We start from the raw sequence: 21498 nt of genomic DNA on the forward strand, positions 1-21498 counted from the left end.
CCTTCTCCCCGCTCCCTTCACAGCCCCTTCCAACCCCGGCCTTGTGACGTCATCTTTGAATCCCCACCTGGCTGTGATTGTGAATGAACTAGTTGCCCTTTTCCTGGGGCTGAGACCTCACATCTAGTTCATTCCAGCTCGGCTGTCTGGGTTCACGCAGCCCTGCTTGCTTAATACCCAGCTAATCTGCGCGGGAAGGAGACCCTCTCCTAATTGCAGGAGAGCTGTCATTATCTGCCTTTGGGGCTGGAAAAAAGGAATTGCTGTAATGCATTGGAATCCACTCATTGTTTTCTGCAGCCCCTTGATGCCTAGTAAAGAAATGTAGCAATAAATCCCAGAGTCCTGGAGCACATAACCCTTCTGCCAGCCGCTGACTCCTAGCTGCCGCTCATTCTCCCTTCCCTCGCCCCCAAGAAAAGCTGTCAGTAGAATTAACCATTTTGACAGCTTTATCTCCCCTTTTGGGTGATGTTGCAAAGAGCAGGGGGCTACCGCTTGGGAGACAGGCCTCTGTTCACAGGCTTCCCCTCACAGCTGCACCTGCCCGTGTCTTCAGCTCAGCGTCCTTTCAAAGAGGAGTCTAGACTACAAGCCCACTGAGGGCAGGACCTCTCTGCCGCCTGCACCTGGGTTGAAGCGCACAGAGGGTGCCTGCTCTTTAAGTGAATTGAAGTGTAGAGGGTTGTTTTTTTTTTAATTTTTATGCTTATTTATTTTTGAGAGACAGAGAGAGACAGAGCATGAGTCAGGGAGGGCAGAGAGAGAGGGAGACACAGAATCCAAAACAGGCTCCAGGCTCTGAGCTGTCAGCACAGAGCCCGACGCGGGGCTCAAACCCACCAACTGTGAGATCATGACCTGAGCCAAAGTCACATGCTTAACCAACTGAGCCACCCAGGGGCCCCTGAAGTACAGAGTTTTAAACCTTCACACTGTATCAGTCAGGATAGGTTCGGTGATACCACAGTGACAACCATCCCCCAAATCTTAGAGGTGAAACATGACAGAGGTTCATTTCTCACTCTTGCTCTCTGTCCACCGTGAGTAGGCAGCGGCCCTGATCATCGTCATCACTCCAAGACCCGGGCCCATGGAGGCTCCGTCTCAACACGCACTTCCTTGGTAGGTGACAGAGGACGTGTTGAGCTGTGCACATGCCTTCCCCTGGAAGAAACGCATGTCACTTTTGCTCCAGTTCCATTGGCCACACAAGGCATGTGGACATGGCTGACACCCAGGAGGGGCCAGTAAATGTCTTTGCACCACGTGCTCTAAAGACAGAGCGCCAGAACCTGACATGAACAGCACCAGTGACTGCCACGTGCTTGTGATTCCTGTGTCCACAACAGGGGTCTCATGGTTCCGTAAAAAGAACAGTCAGTAACTTGCCCTAGGACCAAGACCTTGAACCCTTTCTCCGACTCCAGAACTCCTGTTTATATTATTATTTGGGGGCCCTCCTCATTGGATATGTTCACTCACAGCAGTAGCTCCGCTCAGACCTGCCAAACAGAGAAACACTCTAAATGAAATTCGCTCCAAATAAATAAAAATAATAAATGTATTCCATCGGCCCATGTGCATTAAGCACCTGCTATGTGCCAGGCACAGTGCTGGGCTTTGGGGGGTAGCAATAAGCCAGTACAGTGCCCCCCCACCCATGAAGCTGAGAGTCCAGTCTGTTGAAAGAACTTGGCATCTGAGACACGAGGGGGGCTCTTGCAGAACGGCCACAGAGGTCACTGATGATGGGGGTCAGTCACCTGAAAAGCACTTGGCACAGAGTAGCCTGGTGGGGGCTGACATCCCTAACCGGAGTGTTCGCCACCGTCTCCCGTAAGGACTTGGTGTGGAAAATAGAAGGAAACACAAGAAGCCAGTCCCCCAGGATGCAGTCGGATGCCCGGCGAGACTTTAAGGGCTGTCATTCGGACTCTCCGAGCAGCCTGGCGGTGTGTTCAGCTCTGCCCGGGCTGCACGGGAAGGATTGACTCGCCCTGGGGCCCCCTTGTCTTCTGGATGCGCATTTTGAATGCTTCGCGTGGCCAAGGAAGCTCATCTTTAGACAGAAATACACAGACCCGGACTGAGCTGGGGTGAGCTGATGGCCGCTCCCTGTTTGTGTCACGGACTCACCCCAATCACCTTCCTCCTCGTCCCCGCCTCGCCGGCTAACAGATGTCGGCACTCACTCTGTGCCCACCACAGCCGAATATTGTCCATACCGTATTTAATCCTCAGCAATAATCCTATGAGGCCTTAATTATCCCCATTGTACAGATGAGGAGGCCGGGGATTATAGAGGCAAAACAGCTGGGCCATGGTTACAGGGCTGGTGACAGTGCCGCTGGAACCGGCATCCACAGTGGCTGAGCCATGCTCCTGTGCGTCACTTTGGTCGCTGATCTTACAGCAACCCAAGGTCAGGATGATTGTCTCCCTTTTGCAGCGAGGGCTGAGTGTGAGGCAAAGCGATGTTTCCAGGTGCCTCCATTAGGGTTTTCTTGGCTGTAAGGTCTTGGATTCCCATCAGCTGCCCTTCCCTCAGAGCTCCCCTGTGCCCAAGAAAGACAACTGCAAGTTCAGGGCGGCTCCTGTCTGCGGGTCAGAGCATCGTGTGCTTTATACCCGTTCTCGCTGCCCAGAAGGTTCTCTGCCTTCCCCCAACCCCAGGCTTGGCACCAGCTCAGACACATCCTCCGAGATGTGGCTCAGAGACCCCCCTCCTCCTGACTCCTCCTGGAAGAAGTCTCAGACTCAGGGGCAGTTAAGAAAGAAAAGGTGTTTCTTGCAAAAAGGTGCAAATTAGTCAGACTTCCGAAGGCCAGGCTTGCCAAATTACACACACATGCACGCATGCGCGCGCGCACACACACACACACACACACACACACACTCATGAGTCCCAAGGTTACCCAGTGTTCATCACACGGCAGGCAAACCTCCATGTTCTTCCCATCAGATTATGGAAACCACATGGGGTGTCAGGATCTCCCGCCACCCGCGTTCCAGATGCTGTGGACAGAGTTGATTTCGTGGAGTCAGCAGCTTGTGGGAGGTGCCCGTTCATTTGGGGAACTAGATGTGACAAGGGACCCTCTTGCTTTTGCTTTCTCGCAGAGGATCAAACGTGGGTTTGCTCGTGTGGGGGTTTTGGCCGCAACAGGGAGGGACGTCCAGGCTTCAGCCTGATGGCACGGTTTTATTAACTGATCCTCACAACGTCCTCACGAGGCAGTATTATTTATCCATTTAACAGAGCTGCGGAGAAGGAGGCTGAGACCCAGAGAACTGAAGGGATTTGCCCAAAGGCAGAGCCAGGAGGTGGCAGAGCTGAGATTCATGCCCAGCACTCACATCCTAAGTCTGGGCCGTTCTGTTTGGGGGGCCGCGCTCTGCCTCTCCCCCTTCCTTTCCCCCGCTGGCTGTCCCTGCACACACCACACTGTGCCGTGCAACTGCTTACAGGCCTCCCTCCTGGACCAGAGGGCGGTCAGCCTCAGGGAGGACCCGTCTTTCAGGTTCACCTCTGACCCAGGACTCGGCACACAGGAGGTGCCCGATGCGTGTTAGTAGTCGATTCGTTAACAAGGCGCACGAAAGCAGCCAGAAGTTCTCTCTGAGTGCTGCTGCCTGCAAGACAGGATGCACGGCCCCCAAGACCTGGGCCAGCCTCCCAGTGACCCCAGGCGCCTGGGCCGCTCCGCTTCCAGACTGCCCAGCAGGCACGATCGGCCAGTGCGCCCACACCCCGCGCAGCGATCCTGCCGCTCAAAACCGAGACAGAATGGACACCTGCTCACACATGTGTGCCTGTGGGCAGGAAATTAATATAGCCAGAATTCCCAGAGATGAACTGTCCACTTCCGGGGGTCCATCTGCCAGCCAACGGGAAGAATGTGCTTTGGGAGAGACTGACCCTCCAACCAAGGGTGTTTCCGGCCCCAGCAGGTGGCAGGGGTCGGGTCACGGTCCCTGGTGTCTAGAAGAGCCACGATTCAAGTCCTCACGGAGAGCCTCTGAATCCCAGATCACAACAGACTGCTCATTCTGCTATGCATTTGCTTCAAAGGGTTTCAAAAATTAAACAGTTGGAAAGTGAGCTCAATTCAGACCGATGGCAGCAGGCTGGGCCAGGAAATGGCCACATGAACCCAAAGAATCAGGTCTGTCTCAGTTTACGTATGCTTTTATTCCCCTCTTCATTCCAAAAGGATTTGAGGAGGATCCATTAGAGGCACCACCTAACATCTCTGCCCTGTGCATGCAGTCCACAAGCCGGCGCATCCCCAGGTCTGGTCTGGGCTTTTCAGAAACAGGATTATGTCCATTTTGCACCCAGGGCTGATCAGAGTCCTCTGAGCCAACTCACAAGAGACAGCACGGGGAACTGAATGCCGATATATCAGGGTCCCCAATAATTGTCACCCTCAAGCTGACGGAGCAGATGTCCCTGCTTGCTGCCCAGTCTCCTGGGAAAAACAGATTCTCTGCCAGAATTTCTGTGGTGAGCACAGGGATGGGGAGGGGACGGTCTCTAAGAATGTTCCTTTTCCTGGCCATGGTCAGCCCTGATGACCATCCCAATCTCAGGGACAGATCCCGCCTCTAGTGGCCATTCCCCATTTCCTTTCCCCGCCCCCGCCACCCCAGGGCTCCCCTCACTCAGAATTTGTATAAACAGGCCCCCTGCATGAGTCCTACGTCCTACTTGGTAATAACGGAAGAATTCAGACACTACGAAGGAGCACTTCTGGGGGGCTTGGATGGATTCCAGCACAGGAAGAAAACACCCTGAGTCCCGCTGATTTACATATTAATTGACCATCTTGGTTCCCAGCACTCTGTAATGGAAACTCTTGGGGTTTATCCTTGTATCTAAAATGTCTACGATCATCACAGCTGCTCAGACAGTACCGTCAGACTGTTGTCTTTGAGAAAACGGCCAGGCCTGTTTTGCAGCAGAAGATAAAAACGTTCCTACCTGTGGGTCAGTGTGTCCCCCATACTTGGCGTTTTAATGACAGGGTCTGAGATTTGAGGCCCCTGTCCCTGACCCGCCCCCAACATAGGATGTCCCCAAGTAAACTCTGACCTTTCAGGTCTCTCGAATGTTCTTCATCATCCTTTATGCCTTCCATCTTTTGTTGACTCATCTTCTCAACATCCATTTATTAATTTATGCAAAACCCCATCTCCTTCCTCAAAGGACTTGCAGGACGTCTCAGGAAATACAGCCTCAAACACCACAACCCAGGGATAAATGTAAAACATCAGGAGCACAAAACCCGCACCTGTGAATAGGGGCCTGAGCCAGTCCGCGAGCTCAGATGCAGGGAAGCAGGGCCTGGAGCTGGACGGAGGAGGCTCAGACCCTGCCACCAGGCCTGGATCCAAATACTAGCTCGGCAAACAGGTGCATGCGCTTAGTCCTGTGCCTCAGTCTCCTGGCCTGTGAAATGGGTCTAGTAGTACTAGATTAAGGGGGATAAAATACGTAAAGCACTTAGCATAATGGCTGGCAAGTAGTGGACATTCAGTGACCGCTAGTCTTGTCACTGTCATGATAAGTTCTCCCGTGATGACCCGGTTGTGGTAACTGAGCTGTGACTCAAGCCGCGAAGGCCTGATTCGCATTTCCGGGGGTGGGGGGCACGTGAAGACCCCAGCTGCCCAGGCAATGAGACCCAACGTTTCACCCTGACTTCCTCTTTCTGAGAGCAGCTCACCTTCGCCCAGCTGGACAGGGCGCGCCTGGAAGTTACAAACCGGGACCAAGAAGGCAGCGTCGTACTTGGGAATGATCTTTCCAAGGTGCCTCCTCGTTATGGGGAAGGTTGGGGCTTCTTTGGAAACTCAGACTGGAAAGAACGATGTCTTGAGCTTCCCGAGCAGCTGGGTACTGGGAGACTGTTGATCAGGTGACACGTCCCCAGCTACATTTCCTTTGGGGGATTTTACATGTTGGCACCTGGCAGTCGCTGGAGACTGAGGCCTCAGCCACCGCGGTCGAGCCCGGGGCACAGGCTTACAGAGCAGTGGGGAGTGTGGTTTGTAGCTCGTCCTGGCCACATTCGTCTGCTGACGTTTGAGAGAGAACAGTCTCAGCTCCAAAACAAGAAACAATCTTTCCAAGACGGGGAGCTGGGAAGGGAGCTGAGGTTTGTTGAGTGCCTACTGTGTGCCCGGTGGGAACGGAGCCCGTCTCAAGGTGTGTGCATTAATACACCTAAGAGCAGGTGATGCATTTTCCATTTTTAAGGATGGGGAACCAGAGCCCAGGGAGTTAAGTGACTTGTCCAAGGCCCATAGCTAGTAATTTGGGATTACACAGAGCAAATCTGGGATGCTAAGACGGTGCATCCTACTCTATCTAAACCTTTTCCCATGAACTCATCTCTTACGCTTCTTCTTATGATAAGCTGGCTGTCCTCAAGTTGCCTATAGTCTAGTTAAGAGAAGAGATGTCAGCCTTAAAACATAAATAACAGTACCAAATGCCACATCGCAAGGGCCTAAGCATTAAGCAGTTCAAGGGAGAGAGCCTGTCCTGCCAGACGGCAGGGACAGCTTCAGGGAGGAGGTGGCAGGCCTCAAAGAAAAAATGAGCCTTGAAAGGCTGCAAGGAAGACAGGGTGCCTCAGAGCCCAGAATTGGCAATAGCAAAGACCCCACAGTCGGAAGGTGAACAGTCTGGGGAGGGCAGGCAGCTGGGGCCCAGGTTTCTCTGGGAAGTTGGGAGAAGTAAGGTTGGAGAGGTGAGCAGGGCCCAGAACTCGGGGACCTGACTGGTCAAATGGAACACAAAGACCCAGATGCAGGCTCTGCCTTGAGGCTTTGGTATTAGCGCTTCTTTCCTCATTGGTCAGCAGAGTCCTGGTAAGGACCTCCCTTGTGCCATGATCTGCACAGGGCTCAGGGACCAAGGTCAGCCAGAGTCCAGCCCCACCTGGTGAGATCTTGGATGAGACGGGACCTCCCTTCCAATCACACTCCCTCCCCATCCTTCGGCATCCCTGCCTGTGGCGGCACCCCCCCATCCCCCTGTACAGCCAGGAGGCCTCCTTCCTCCGCCTCCCCAGGTCCGGGGCCGGGTGAACCGCACCACGTGAAGCCAGCTGACAGGGTGCCCTCATGCCAGACCCTGCCCATGTGGTGCCATTGACCACCACAGCCAGCCTGGGAGGGAGAGATGTGTTATCCCTGGTACTCTAGAGAACAGGCTCAGAGAGCCGAGGGAACTTGTCCACAGCCACACAGATGTAAGTGAAGACCTCCCCAGCCGGCCTCTCTCTACCGCCCACGGGGACCCTCGACTTGTCCCTTTAATTTTTCAGCTGAGCATTTACCCATCCTGCCCAGACTGCCCAGCTGGCAAAGACAGGGCCAGCGCCAGACCCCTCTTCTTCTGGCTTCTCTCACCTGGGGGAGCAGGTGCCCCGCGATGTGATCAGCGCACCTTCTGGCTGGGCACTGCCACCGCCTTCAACCTGAATAGCATTCCAGGAAGTCCCTGCAGTAGTGCCCCGTCCTGGAGACAGCGGGACCATTTGTGGAAGCTGCAGCACCATCTTGTGGCGACTTTCAGAGGGGCCGCACGTTACCCAGGGAAAGGGCTCCTCCATGCCCAGGGAGGGGTGGGTTCCAGCAAATGCTGGCCCGGGAGGGTCTACAGTCTGCCTTCCGTTGAGGGCTTGTGCAGAGCTGAGCAGCAGCTCCTGCTTCGTGAGAAATCCGCATGTCGCCAGTTGTATCCTTTTTGTGCGTTCATTAGGTACCGAAGGTACAAAGGGGAAGGAACCAATAGTTACCGAGTATCTGCTGTAACAGGTGTTTCCAGACCCCATCCACAGAGCCTTCCCAACCGCCCTGCAAGTTAGGGATTCTTGGGCCACTTTCCAGATGAGGAAATGGAGAGGTGCTGTCTGGTCCCAACCCCAACAGCCAGACAGCGCAGGGCCAGCCTCAGACCCCTGCTTACATGCCGTCCAAGCAGCTCTGCCCATCCAAGCTTGACTGGACTTTCTGACAGCAGCTGCAGAAAATGAGCTACTACTTCAGTGGCCTTATGCTTTTCAGATGAAAACCAGGAGGAAATGGTCTGATGAAGAATTTCTTATAAGAAAAGAGAAAGAAAAATTGGATTCCATCAGGGACAAGTCACCTTTTTTGAAAATGACCAAAACTGTACACAAGCAGGGTCGTGTGGTGCAAAATGAAAGGGAAGTCAGATGGAGTTGTTCTGAGAATTCCAGCATCCCAGAGGACCCTGGGAGGCCCCGGCCATGCGGCAGACTCGTGTGGAGAAATGGCTGGCAGAGAGGAGGAAGGCCAAGTTCATGATGCGCCACCAGAGACCTGGGCTTAGGCTAAGAGGTCCGTGGATGCACACTTATGCTCACAGGGATGTCCAAAGATGCAGGCTGCTGCTGAGTCGTGGCCGTTCCACAACCCGGGGCTCTGCCATCTGGCAGGGCCGCTCATTCCAAGAGATGCAGAGTATGTCACACAGACTTATTACCACCAGCAGGTGGATCAGTGCCCTCTGCCCTGACCGTTCCTCACCAGCCATTCATTTCGAAATGGAATAAAGAGCTTTAAAGCAGCACTCCCAAAACTGAAGGAAATTTCCAGAGAGGAGAAACAAGGAGGAAACAGAAAATGAGAGCAGAAGCATGTGCTCTGACTAGAGAGAGGGGAAAAAAATGTTTCCTTGGGGAAATCAGAGACACGGGACAATGTACCACTTGGATTTAGAGGTCAAATTTATACCACCTGCAGGATCCAGGAACCCCCAAGTCGAAAACTTGAAAATAGGTCGTCAATCCAGGCCACACAGATGTCCCATATAAGATCTGCTTTAAAGATGAGCTCATAATCCAAACTTCTAAAGCACACAAGGAAGAAACCTACCATGTGGGAAAGTCTCAGAAACAACAGACATCAGGAATAGACCCTCAGTCTTTGATAGAATGGTTTGAAGGAGCACCCTCTGAACAAAATAAGTAGATTTACAATTATTAAAGACAAATTAAAACATTATAAGCAAGTCAAAAGAAGAAAACACTGGGAGGGCAGGGAGATTTGACAATAAATCAACTGAAACTTCTAGAAATGAAAAAGCAAAGTCATTGGGATGAAAATCTTAGTTAGATGAGTGAGAGCAGATTAGACAAAGCTAGAGAGAGAGAGATCATGAATTGGAAGAGTTGATGTGAAGAAATTACCCACAATCCTCCATGGAGAGGTAAGGAGCTGGGACCTGGAGAGGGAACTTAAGAGCTTAATCGTTGCCTAATATCAGCTCCAAAAGAAGAGAACGGGAGAGAGATAACAGTTTGTTGGCTGATAATTTCCTGAATTGATTCCTGAGATGCAAGGAGCGTGTCTTGGGCAGGATACCTATTTCACACCCACACCCATCATAGTCATATGGTAGAACTTCCGGGATGAAGAGGTTTTGAAAGGGAAAAGAAAAAGCTTACTTACAAAGAAAGCCCAACTGGACTGCAGAGACCTTACAAAACATCAATAGAAGCCAGAGGAGAAAGAAAAACAGTGGATCTAAAATTCTATATTTGGTGAAACTGTCATTCAGAATAAAGGACAAAATACAGGTATTTTCAAACTGAGCACATTTACCTGCAACAGACCTTTGCTGCAATAAACACTCAAGGATCTACTTCAAAAAGCAGTGAAAGGGGCATCTGGCTGGCTCAGTGTGTAGAGCATGTGACTCTTGATCTCAGGGTTATGAGTTCAAGCCCCACATTGGGTTCAGAGCTTCCTTAGAAAATAAAATCTCTAAAAACAAACAGGGGTCCCTGGGTGACTCAGTCAGGTAAGCATCGACTCTTGGTTTCAACTCCTGGGTTGTGGGCAGTAGCCCTGCATCAGGCTCTATGCTGACAGCGCAGAGACTGCTTGGGGTTTTCTCTCTCTCCTTCTCTCTCTGCCCCTTCCCCACTTGCTCTCTGTCTCTCTCTCAAAATAAACATGTAACCTTTTATAAAAATTTAAAAAATAATAAAAACAACCAACCACAGAAAAACAAAAAGCAGAGAAGATCATGGTGACAATACAGGGAAAACATCTAGCACAGTGCCCGGAACCCAGGACCGTGCTTTCTCTCTTTTTTTTTTTTTTAAGTTTATTTATTTATTTTGAAAAAGAGAAAGAGCATGAGCAGGGGAGGGGCAGAGGGAGAGGGAAAGAATCCCAAGCAGGCTCCGTGCTATCAGTGCAGAGCCCGATGCGGGGCTTGAACTCACAAACCATGAGATCATGACCTAAGCCTAAATCAAGAGTCAGACGCTTAGCCCACTGGGCTGCCGAAGCGCCGCCATGCTCTCTCTCTCTTAGCAATATCTGTTCACCCACCGGGTCTGGCAGATGTGCCAGAGTTTACCAAAACAAATGGACACATACCCTTGGCCTGACCCTTTAGCAAATTTTAACCTGAGAATATGTCTCCTGGATCAACCAAATTGGAAATGTTCGTCTTGGCAGGTTGTATGTGTTCTGTATTTAATACACAATTTTGGAAGATGTCACAGTTGTCTGTAAACATCGATTTTGGTTCAGGGTTATATTTGGTAGCCAAGGGAAAAGGGACAGGAGAGTAGGAGAGAAAATGTAGGGATAATCAGATGCCACTCTGCCCTTTACTACACAAACTGGGACAGATTACTCAGCGTTACTCAGCGTCTCTGAGGAGAGAATGGGGGCGGTCCTGCTCACCTCCTGGGGGTCATGAAGTGATATGTGCATAAAGGCTTAGCCTACCGCAGAATAAGCTGTGATGGCAAAAGCGATAAAAGAGAAACAAAGGAGGAGGATTATAAAGTAGAATTCCAGAACTTTGTTTACAAAAACAGCCACCACCAAAAAACAAAAACAAAAAAACATCCATTGCAGCAAGACCTCTCTCTGATTATTTCCCAGCCTCTGTGAGGTTGGACCAACATTACCACCGATGATGTTGGCAAGATAAACCCAGGGCAAAAGACCTGTCAATAAACGCACATGGGGGGTGGGGGAGGTGCCTGGGTGGCTCAGTCAGTTAAGGGTCCGGCTTCCGCTCAGGTCATGATCTCACGATTGGTGAGTTCGAGCCCCACGTCAGGCTCTGTGCTGACAGCTCAGAGCCTGGAGCCTGGTTCCGATTCTGTGTCTCCCTCTCTCTCTCACCCTCCCCTGCTCGCACTGTCTCTCTCTCTGTCTCTCAAAAATAAATAAAAAATATTTTTTAAAAACTCACACAGGGGGCGCCTGGGTGCCTCACTCAGTTAAGCCTCCAACTTCAGCCCAGGTCATGATCTCTCGGTTTGTGGGTTCGAGCCCCACGTCGGGCTCCGTGCTGACAGCTCAGAGCCTGGAGTCTGCTTTAGATTCTGTGTCTCCCTCTCTCTCTGACCCTCCCCTGCTCATGCTGTGTCTCCCTCTTTCTCTCAAAAATAAACATTTTAAAAATATTTTTAATAAAAAATAAGTACACACAGATACATCTCAACATCCTGGCCCTTGAGTCTTAAGCTTCCACTTGGCCAAAAACTGTTTCTGAGCGGTCACTAGGCACCAGCTGACATGCAGAACGGACTGTCACTGGGTCAGCTGGCTCTTTCATCTCCATGAGAGCAGACATCACATATGATGTGCTTTATTTCCCTCATGTGGAGCCGCACCGACCAGTTGCCTTGTGCTCAGAGAGACCAGGCTTTGGGCCCCTGATGGAGAGCGGCGAGAGGTCGGGCATGCAGATTATTTCCAAGACCCCGGGGTGCTGGCGCCAGCCTCACCGCTTTGCACGGCCAAGTTCAAGACGGTGGTGGGGGCGGGAGGGGGCGGGGTGCAGGGGGCTGGGGATGAAGGCGGACTCGTTCCCTAAACAATTCATCCCGGATCCTTGCAGATGGACTCCCCGAAGCGATTCTTTCTAGTGTGAACCTCATTCCTGGGGGGCCGGGATGGCCAGAGCTTTCCTTTTTCCAGTCCCTTCCTGCCCGGCTGCCAGTCTCCCTCCCTCTCCGTTTGGCTGCTTCGGTCTGTGTGTTTATCATGCGCGTGTGCGTCTATCTTCAGAATGGATTTTGTTGGTGTTAGAAGCGGTTCACATCATACCCTTCAAGGTCTGTTTTCTGGACCCGCCCGTGGTTAGGAGATAATTTCCTCCTTCGTTTCCGCCTTATCTCTCCCCGCACACACGAACCCTCTGCCAAGAGGGAGAAAATGCTTCTTCTTTTGCTTCTCGGGTTTGAGATCCTTTGGTCTTCGCAGCCCAGGAGAATCTCATCATTGACAACGTGATAGGCACAGGGACGTGTGTGACGTCGCGTTCCAGGCGCTTGATGCGATTTCTGTGAACCCTTAGAAGGGGCTGTTTGGAAGCACCTGGAGAGCTCTGCACAGGCCCGCCTCCCTGTGAGAAAGCGTGCTGAGCCGGGCGCGGGGGGCGGGGGGGCGCAGTCCCTTAAGCACCTGACTGCAGCTCCGGTCATGATCTCGCAGTTCGTGAGTTCGAGCCCCGTGCCGGGCTCTGTGCTGACAACACGGAGCCTGCTTGGGATTCTCTCTCTGCCCTTCCCCTGCTTTCCCTCTCTCTCTCTGTCTCTCCCTGTCTCTCTCTCTTTCTCTGTCTCTCCCTATCCCCCCCCCCTCTCTCTCAAAAGAAATAAATAAACTTAAAAAACAAACAAACAAAAGCGCCCTGTAGAAAGTGTCCCGTCAGGAGTGCTGTGTGATCTGCTAGAATCGGGGCGAGAGTCGCTGACAGGATGTACACTGATTGCCCTAACTTCCGGTTGATACCAGTGAGGCTACTTCCACGACAACGCGAATCTACTTCACTCTGCGGAACCACGCGCTTAAAGACGGTGAGATGGCGAATCTCATGTTACGCGTGTTTTATCACCCTGAAAATTTTTGTTTGAAAAAAGTAATCGGGGAAGCGGTTAACCATCGCCCCTCCCGTGCAGCGGCTCTGCCCCGAGGCCAGTGCCCCTGCCCCCTGCCACCAGGTGCCGCTAGTGTTTCTACACACAGCCGGGCTGTCTGCAAAGCCAGGGCCCCGCACACTCCGTTCCCCCTGGTCGTGGAGTGGACCCCACGGACCGAGCCAAGGGCCAGACGCGGCCCCGAACACGAGGCCTCCCGCCAGCCCTGGAAAGGCAGTATTGGGGCGCCTGGGTGGCTCAGTCGGTTAAGCGTCCAGCTTCAGCTCAGGTCATGATCTCACGGTTCGTGGGTTCGAGCCCCGTGTCGGGTTCTGTGCCGACAGCTGAGAGCCTGGAGCCTGCGTCAGAGTCTGTGTCTCCCTCTCTCTCTGACCCTCCCCTGCTCGCACTGTCTCTCTCTGTCTCTCAAAAATAAGAGGTGGAAGCAAAGAAAGTGTGGGAAAGAAATGTTTTTTGCTGCACCTGCAGGTGACAGAAAGGACTAGAAGTGGGGAGGTGAAGACATGACTGGCCAAGTTCTTCTTTCCTAACTCCCACAGGCTCAGAGCCTCCTTCTCGCCAAAGTTATAACAGGGTGGAGGGCCGGCTTTAACAAAGCAGGGTATTAGTAGCATACTTTAAAACACTAGAAAGCCAAAAAGTAAAAATAAATAGAAAATAAAAATAAAAATAAATAAAACGTTAGAAAGCCTGCGTCCCCTGACTGGAAGTCACTGAACACATGTTGGATCCCTGTTGTCCTTTACATTAAAAGTCTGACTGTTGGGGCTTTTTTTGTTTGTTTTTTTGTTTGTTTATTCATTTTTGAGACAGAAACAGAGCATGAGTGGGGGAGGGGCAGAGAGAGAGGGAGACACAGAATCCGAAGCAGCTCCAGGCTCTGAGCTGTCAGCACAGAGCCCAGTGCAGGGCTTCGAACCCATGAACTGTGGGATCATGACCTGAGCTGAAGTCACTTAACCAAATGAGCCACCCAGGCACCTGTGAGGTTTTTTTTTTTTAATGTTTTATTTTATTTTTGAGAGAGAGAGAGCATATGTGCACAGGTGGGGGAGGGGCAGAGAGGGGGGACAGATGATCCAAAGCAGGCTCCGTGCTGACAGCAGAGAGCCCCATGTGGGGCCTGAACCCCCAAACCATGAGATCATGACTTGAGCTGAAGTCAGACACTCAACCGATTGAGCCACCCTGGCGCCCCAAAATTTACTAGTTGTAAAGCTATAGAACTATCTTCGTACCTTAAAAATTCACAAGAAGAGGAGCTGATGGTAGCAGCAGGAGTAAACCCAAACATGTTTCAGCGAACGTTCATTGTGCCCGCAGCAAAGAGGCAGCAGAGACACTACTGGACACTCAGACAGGACCTGAGTGGTGATTTTCTCTCTTCTACCTGGAAGAATGAAATCCTCTGTGTTCTAAGCTTTGGGACTGAGCAGTGAAATTTGACATTATTTCCTCTGCAGCACCCACCATAACAGCCTCTTTCTCCTAACCCCAGGTTTCCCTCCTCGGCCGTCCTGTTCCCGGGAACGGGCAAGCCGTAAGGACCGTAGGGCATTTCACCTTGAGTGAGTCTAAAGTTTTCCTTGCTGCCGTCCCTTAGCCAACGCCTGTGCCTTGCCAGGAGCCTGCCACATGGCTTGTCTCTAAGTTTGCAGCCCTGCAGAGAACAGGTCCTCTTTATTTTTATTTATTTATTTTTGCTCCTCAAACTTTTTTTTTGTTTTTGTGAATATAATTTATCCTCAAGTTGGCTTTCATACAACACCCAGTGCTCATCCCAACAAGCGCCCTCCTCGGTGCCCATCGCCCACTTTCCCCTCTCCCCCACCCCCATCCACCCTCAGTTTGTTCTCCGTATTTAAGAGTCTCTTGTGGTTTGCCTCCCTCCCTCTCTGTTTATAACTATTTTTCCCCTTCCCTTCCCCCGTGATCTTCTAAGTTTTTCAAGATCCACATATGAGTGAAAACATATGGTATCTGTCCTTCTCTGACTGGCTTATGTCACTCAGCATAACACCTTCCAGGTCCATCCACGTTGCCGCAAATGGCAGGATTTCATTCTTTCTCATGGCCACGTAGTACCCGTTGTGTATATAAACCACATCTTTATCCATTCATCCGTTGATGGACATTTAGGCTCTTTCCATGATTTGGCTACTGTGGAAAGCACGAGCAAACCCTCTTTAAAGGAGAGAAGTGTGTCTCCATGTGGCATCAGTCTGAGGACAAAGTGAATGTGTTTCCAGCTCACTGCCCACCCTGACTTGATTTGGCTGCATCCTGGACTGTTTTATGAGGTTCAACTACTTGTCTCAGTTCAAGGTCACCGGCGACTAGCTTTTTTGACTTTTCCTAACAGCTACCTGGTAACCACTTCCAGGATCTCAGGTTGCTCGGGCTGCCTTACCGCTCTTGGCCACAAGGGGTCCCAGCCCTCGGGCCACGGGGAGATTCCGTGGGGCAGAGCAGGTGCCTGGAGCGCCAGCCCCCAGAGAGCTGCTGAGCTCAGCCCCTGGCCCCGGGTCCACAACCGCGTGGCATTGTGGGAGCAACGATAACCCACCTACAACCACTGTGCTTCGTGTTATTAGTGCAAGCAGCGCAGAGCGTGGCCCCAGGGACCCGTGCAGTCTGGGTTGTTTCCAGCTTTAATCTCACTACCTGCATGACCCTGGGCGTGTCCCACCCCCTCTGAGACTCAGTTTCCTCATCTGCCAAGGGAAGAGGTTAGAATAAAATCCCCTTCTTTACAGCCTTGCCAGCAACGTAAGTACCCAAAATAGCCCTTCTGTCAAGGGCGCCTGGTCCATACACTTACCCAGCTCCCTGAAGTTTTAAATCCTGCCAGATTACCATCTCCCTGGAAGCAAAAGGAGTGACATCAGAATTCCATGCCCTGGCATCTTTTGACATCAGAGCCCGAAGAGTACCTGGAACACTTGATTCTGCAGGGGTTCCCAAACACCTGTTAGCCTGGAACCCTTTATTCAGACCTAGCCTGATGCGGAATCCCAAACAGAAGACAGTTGAAAGGCCAATGGTTAGAAACTGGAGCCCAGGGGCACCTGGGTGGCTCAGTAGGTGGAGTGTTCCACCTCGGCTCAGGTCATGATCTTGTGATTTGTAGGTTCAAGCCCCACGTTGGGCTCTGTGCTCACAGCTCAGAGCCTGGAGCCTGCTTCAGGTTCTGCATCTCCCTCTCTGCCTCTCCCCCCACAAAAAATAAGTAAACATTAAAAAAGAAAAAAGAAAGACAGAAACTGGAGCCCAGAGAGAGGAAGCCACCAGCCCAGTGTCACTCAGCAGGAGAGTGGCACACTGGGCAGAGCTGTCCCTCTTGGGCACATTCCCCAGGAGTGACACTGCCCGTGCAGCTTCCCGGGACACATGGAAACTCAGAATCACAAGAGCTGAATGTGGGGAGGCAGGTGCGCAGGGCAGGCGGAGGGCCCTCTAATTTTCACTGTGCATCCTCTATGCTCGGTTTTCCCCACACTGTGACTTATCCACATACAGATCCTCAAGGCCAGTGTCATTACCCATAGGCCCAGAGAAGTGACCTGGCCCAAGTCCCAAACTCAGACGTGATTTTAACCCAGGCTTTGCAACTACGGAGTGCCTAGATTGGCTTTTCTGAGGGACGGCCCTTGATTTATTCTTCACTCATTCGCTCCGATCTCTACGGAGCACCAAGCACATGCCAGGCACTGTTCCAGACCCTGCCGTGCAGCTGAGAACGAGGCGGCTAGAGCGCCCGCCCTCACCGAACCTAGACAGACATAAACAGGTGACACGAAGAAAACCACAGCGAGTGAGGGACGCAGAGGGACAGAGCCCGTGGGGGTGGGCCGGCGCATGCGCACCTCTCACTGGTCAGGAGCCGGGCTTTGCGAGGTGCGCGGGCTCTGCGCTGTCAGTGCTAGTCTGCAACAGGGGGAAGGAAATGCTTCCTCCCTCTTTCTGTATTTACGGGACAAACAGGCCAAGGGCCAGCCCTGGTCCATTGAATCGCACCTGGAATAACCCTGCTGAAAATATTTCTGAACCATTTGGTCAGTGCAGCTGATGAACGTACTCCGTGCCTGGGGACCCGGTCGCCCCATCTTCCCTTCCCGCCTGCCTTCCCGTCATGCTGCACAGGCCCCAAGGAACTGCTGCCTGCTGGGGAAGGGGGGGCGGGGGAGGGGCAGAGGGGTCCCTCCTGGAGTGCGCCATGAACCAGGACTCACCAGCCCCACCTAAAGGAAGATGTCCCCTCCGTGTCCGTGACTCCCTGTGAGCTTCACTGGTGCTGGGAAGAGATCTGGGTCCCAACTCAGGCTGTGTCACTTGCCAGCCATGTGATCTTGAAAATGTAGTTTTCCTTAACTCTATAAATAGGGATAAGGAAGGGGCGCCTGGGTGGCTCATTCGGTTCAGCGTCTAACTTCAGTTCAGGTCATGATCTTGTGGTTCAGGAGTTCAAGCCCTGTGTTGGGCTCTGTGCTAACCATGAAGAGCCTGCTTTGGATCCTCAGTCTCCCTCTCTGTCTGCACCTCCCCAGCTCCCTCTCCCTCTCTCTCTTTCTCAAAAATAAACATGAATGGGGCCCCTGGGTGGCTCAGTCAGGCGTCCAATTCTTGGTTTTGGCTCAGGTCATGAGCTCATGGTTTGTGAGCTCAAGCCCCACATCGGGCTCTGTGCTGAGAGTGCGGAGGCTTCTTGGGGTCCTTTCTCTCCCTCTCTGTCCGTCCCCTGCCTGCTCTCTCTCAAAATAAATAAATAAATAAATAAATAAATGTTTTAAATAGACTATTTTTTTTTAAAATAAATAATAAACTGGTGATCATGGTGCTTTGCAGGATTGCGTCAGGCCCGCCAGGGGCTGGACGCATGGCCTGGGCCGCGCGGTGTGGAAGCCCCCGTGACCGCAAGTGCACGCGTGTGCGTGTGAGCATGCGCGTGTTTGCACATGTGCATGTGACCTCCCCCTCTGCCGCCCCCTTCCAGGCCTTCCCCCCCGCTCCCCATGGCCAGGGACACTGACGGCCTTTTCTGGGGTCTCTTCCCAGATTGCCAGGGGATCATTGAGGACGTCGTCCTGCTGGGTGCGCCCGTGGAAGGAGAGGCCAAGCACTGGGAGCCTTTCCGGAAGGTGGCGTCTGGGAGGATCATCAATGGCTACTGCAGGTCTGTCCGAACCTTTGCGCCGGAGGCGGGGCAGTGGGCGGGGGCGTGACCGTACTTCCTGAGCACGGAGTGTGCCTGGGCCCTGCGCTGGGGACACAGATGTTCGAGGCCTGGCCCCTGTCCTGGAGGATCCCAGGGACCAGCGGGGCTCTGGTCTATGAGGAGCAAGGCCCAGGCCAGGTGTGCTGACCTGGGAGGCCTCTGTCCCCATAGTCAAGATCCCGAAAGGGCTCTCTCTGTGTCCCATATGAGACGCGCTTATAGGACGACAGGAGAGATCCGGCTGGTCACCACGATTTGGGGGAAAGGGTCGTGGGTGAGCGGGACAGACTGGAAAACAAAGAGGAGGCCCCCGCGCGAGGTCTGTGAATGCAGACTGAGCAGCGCCTGCGTGCGCACTGCTGGGAGGGGCCGGGGAGCGTGTGGGCGGAGCTCACAGAGCACCTTCCGGGCCGGGCAGGGTGACAGTGGGAGGAGCCAGTACCCTTGCAGCGACCCTCGACCCTCGGCAAGATGCGGGGCCCTGTGAAGGCTGGCGCTCTGAGCCTGCAAAGGAGGCACTCCTTGTTTGAGCGTGGAGAAGGGGGACTCAAGGGCTTCAGCCACGGCCATGCCCCAGACTCCGGGGAAGAAGAGGAAGCCCACCGCTGAGACCGCAGGAGGTCCGCCTGAGAAGGCGCTCAGGCCCATCAGCCTCCAAGTGAAGCAAAGGATGGGGTGACAGTATTTAAGAGCAGTGATTTAGAATCACACAGACCTGAGTCTTCATGCTGGCCTCAGTTTCTCTATCTGTAAAAGGGGGCGGTGGAGAATAGCAGTAACCTCTCACGGGTGTGATGATAGTTAAGAGATCTACAGAGTTGCACATGGTGTGCACATGCTCTGTGAATGACAGAGGGTGTCACGATTTATCCTTGGCACCGCCAGCCTTGGGATATTCGTTCAACAGATTTTTGTGAGCACTGGCCTCCTGCCAGGTACCGTAGGGAGCACTCCCTAGCCCTGTGGAACCAGCGTCCAGCAAGGAAAAGAGGAAAGGAGGCAGCTCCTATCAGGCACCTGGAAGCCTGTCTGCGACACCAAAATCCAGAAACTCTAAAACCAAAGGCTTCCCCCCAGGTTTGGTGTGCCCTGAGCTGCTGAGAGGGAGTTCTAGGCTTGACTTCTCCCACCAGGCTTCTGGGCTGCATGACATTGGGCCCCCCTCCAAACCTCGCAAGGGGATTACGTGACACACAGGCTACAAGCTGGATCACCTCCCTAAAATCCAAAGCATTACCCTGAATTCTGAACCTGGAGTTGGGCTCCAAGGACTTTCCATAAGGGACCTGCATTTTGTGGTTCTGATACAAAGCACAGAGTACTGATGAGAAGGTGACATTCTAAGCCCAGATCCGAAGATCAGGTTTGGAGTGTAGAAAACAGGAAGGTTAGGAAGGTTGGCCAAGTAGTTTTGGGCTCTATTAACACAACTTAACACATAGCGATTCAGAAAACAAGGAGCAAGGCCTCAGGGAAGCAGCTGATCCGCTGGGTCGGGAACTTCACAATTCCACCATCAGCTGGACACGGCACTAGAGCTCAGAGAAGTCGGAGCTGGAGGGAAGGCCAGTGGGGTCACCAGCTGCCACCAAAGCCAGGGGACAGCGGAGATCATTGGAAAGGCAAAAGTATAGAGACAGAAAAGCGCTGGATTCCCAATTCTAAGTAATATGTTTCGGGGAGGAAGAGGCTCCAATCTGAAATTGGGGTGACTCAGGGTCATCCAACATTCCGTGCCCGAGCCCGTAGCCGGGCATGGGGACACAAAGACAAGCAAGATGAGAGAGGCTCTCGTCGGGTGAAAAGGACACATGTGGAATTAGACAGCTATGGGGCGCCCGGGAGGCTCAGTCAGTCAAGCATCCAACTTCGGCTCAGGTCATGATCTCACCATTGGTGGGTTCGAGCCCCATGTCGGGCTCTGTGCTGACAGCTTGGAGCCTGGAGCCTGCTTCAGATTCTGTGTCTCCCTCTCTCTGCCCCTCCCCCACTCATACTCTGTGTCTCTCCCTCTCAAAAATAAATATTTAAAAAATTTTAAAGGAAATAGTTACTAAAAAGTCAAAACTAAAAGTGTACAATATGGAGGAAAGGATATAACGAGTATCAGACTCTTGCCAGCTGCCAGACCCTATCTTTGTGGTCGTGACCTCCTTTAATCCTCCCCCAAAACCCTGTGGTGTTCATACTGTCCTCCCTTTTACACATGAGAAAACTGAGGCTCAGATTAAGTCATGAATCCAGTTAACTTTAATTTTGACCTACGCCCAGCCATTCTAAGTAGGACCCAAACCTAAATGGAACCGATTTGGAAAGTCTTTATCATTTTGATGATTTAGGCTGCAGGAGCAGCTGTGTAATTCAGAGCTAAAGATAAATATGTTTTTTTAGGCACAGATAGAGGGCATTAGCCAGGACACAGGAGTTCTGACAATCATCTTGGCTCTATCACTCGGTCTATAAGCTTACTTCTTAGAATTAAAATATGATTGGGGCACCTGAGTGGCTCCGCTGATTAAGCGACCAATTTTTGGCTCAGGTCATGATCTCAGGATCTATGAGTTGGAGCCCTGCATCAGGCTCTGAGCTGTCAGCACAGCTGAAGCCTGCTTCAGATTCTGTATTTTCTCTCTCTCTGCCCCTCCCCTGCTTGCATTCTCTCTCTCTCTCTCTCAAAAATAAACATTAAAACAGGGGCGCCTGGGTGGCTCAGTCGGTTAAGCCTCCAGCTTCGGCTCGGGTCAGATCTCACGTTCGTGGGTTCGAGCCCCTTGTCAGGCTCTGTGCTGACAGCTAGCTCAGAGCCTGGAGCCTGCTTCCAGTTCTGTGTCTCCTTCTCTCTCTGGCCCTCCCCCTCTCATGCTCTGTCTCTCTCTGTATCAAAAATAAATAAAACATTTTTTAAAAATTTAAAAAAAAATAAAAATAAAAAAAATTAAAACAATTTTTAAAAAAGATTTAGGGTGTGATATGAAGAACAAAGAAACAAAACAGAGCCATGATATATAAAGAGCTCATGCAAATCAATAAGAAAAAACTAATAAGAAAATGGTCAAAGGAGATCTACACATAAACTCACAGAATCAATACAGTTTACAAATTTTTTAAAAGATGCCAACCTCATGATTAATGAAGTAAAAGCAGACTAAAATCAGTAAGATACCATTTATTACCCATCTGAAACAGGAATAACATTCAGTGTCGGTAAAGACATAGAGATATGGGCACCAACATACACTGTTGGCAACAGTTGAATTTAGTAAATACTTTATGGAGAACAATTGGCCATATCCATCAAAATTTTTAATGTGCCTATTTTCTGGTCCC

At 51.9% G+C, this 21498-nt stretch overlaps 1 protein-coding gene across 4 annotated transcripts in view; it reads left to right on the forward strand.

Annotated features, from left to right (window-relative positions):
• TMCO4 (transmembrane and coiled-coil domains 4) overlaps nt 1-21498 on the forward strand; it is an 85986-nt gene that overhangs the window by 52693 nt on the left and 11795 nt on the right. For 3 of the 4 annotated variants that reach the window (XM_029946556.1, XM_029946557.1, XM_029946558.1), the window contains one exon: nt 18012-18129. In XM_029946556.1, the coding sequence (XP_029802416.1) occupies nt 18012-18129 (118 nt within the window). Of the gene's footprint in view, nt 1-18011; nt 18130-18589; nt 20057-21498 lie in introns of those variants that run through there. The other variant, XM_029946559.1, reaches the window with a different exon arrangement.

This window comes from Suricata suricatta, chromosome 8 (genome assembly GCF_006229205.1).
Source record: "Suricata suricatta isolate VVHF042 chromosome 8, meerkat_22Aug2017_6uvM2_HiC, whole genome shotgun sequence".
NCBI classification, from domain to species: domain Eukaryota; kingdom Metazoa; phylum Chordata; class Mammalia; order Carnivora; family Herpestidae; genus Suricata; species Suricata suricatta.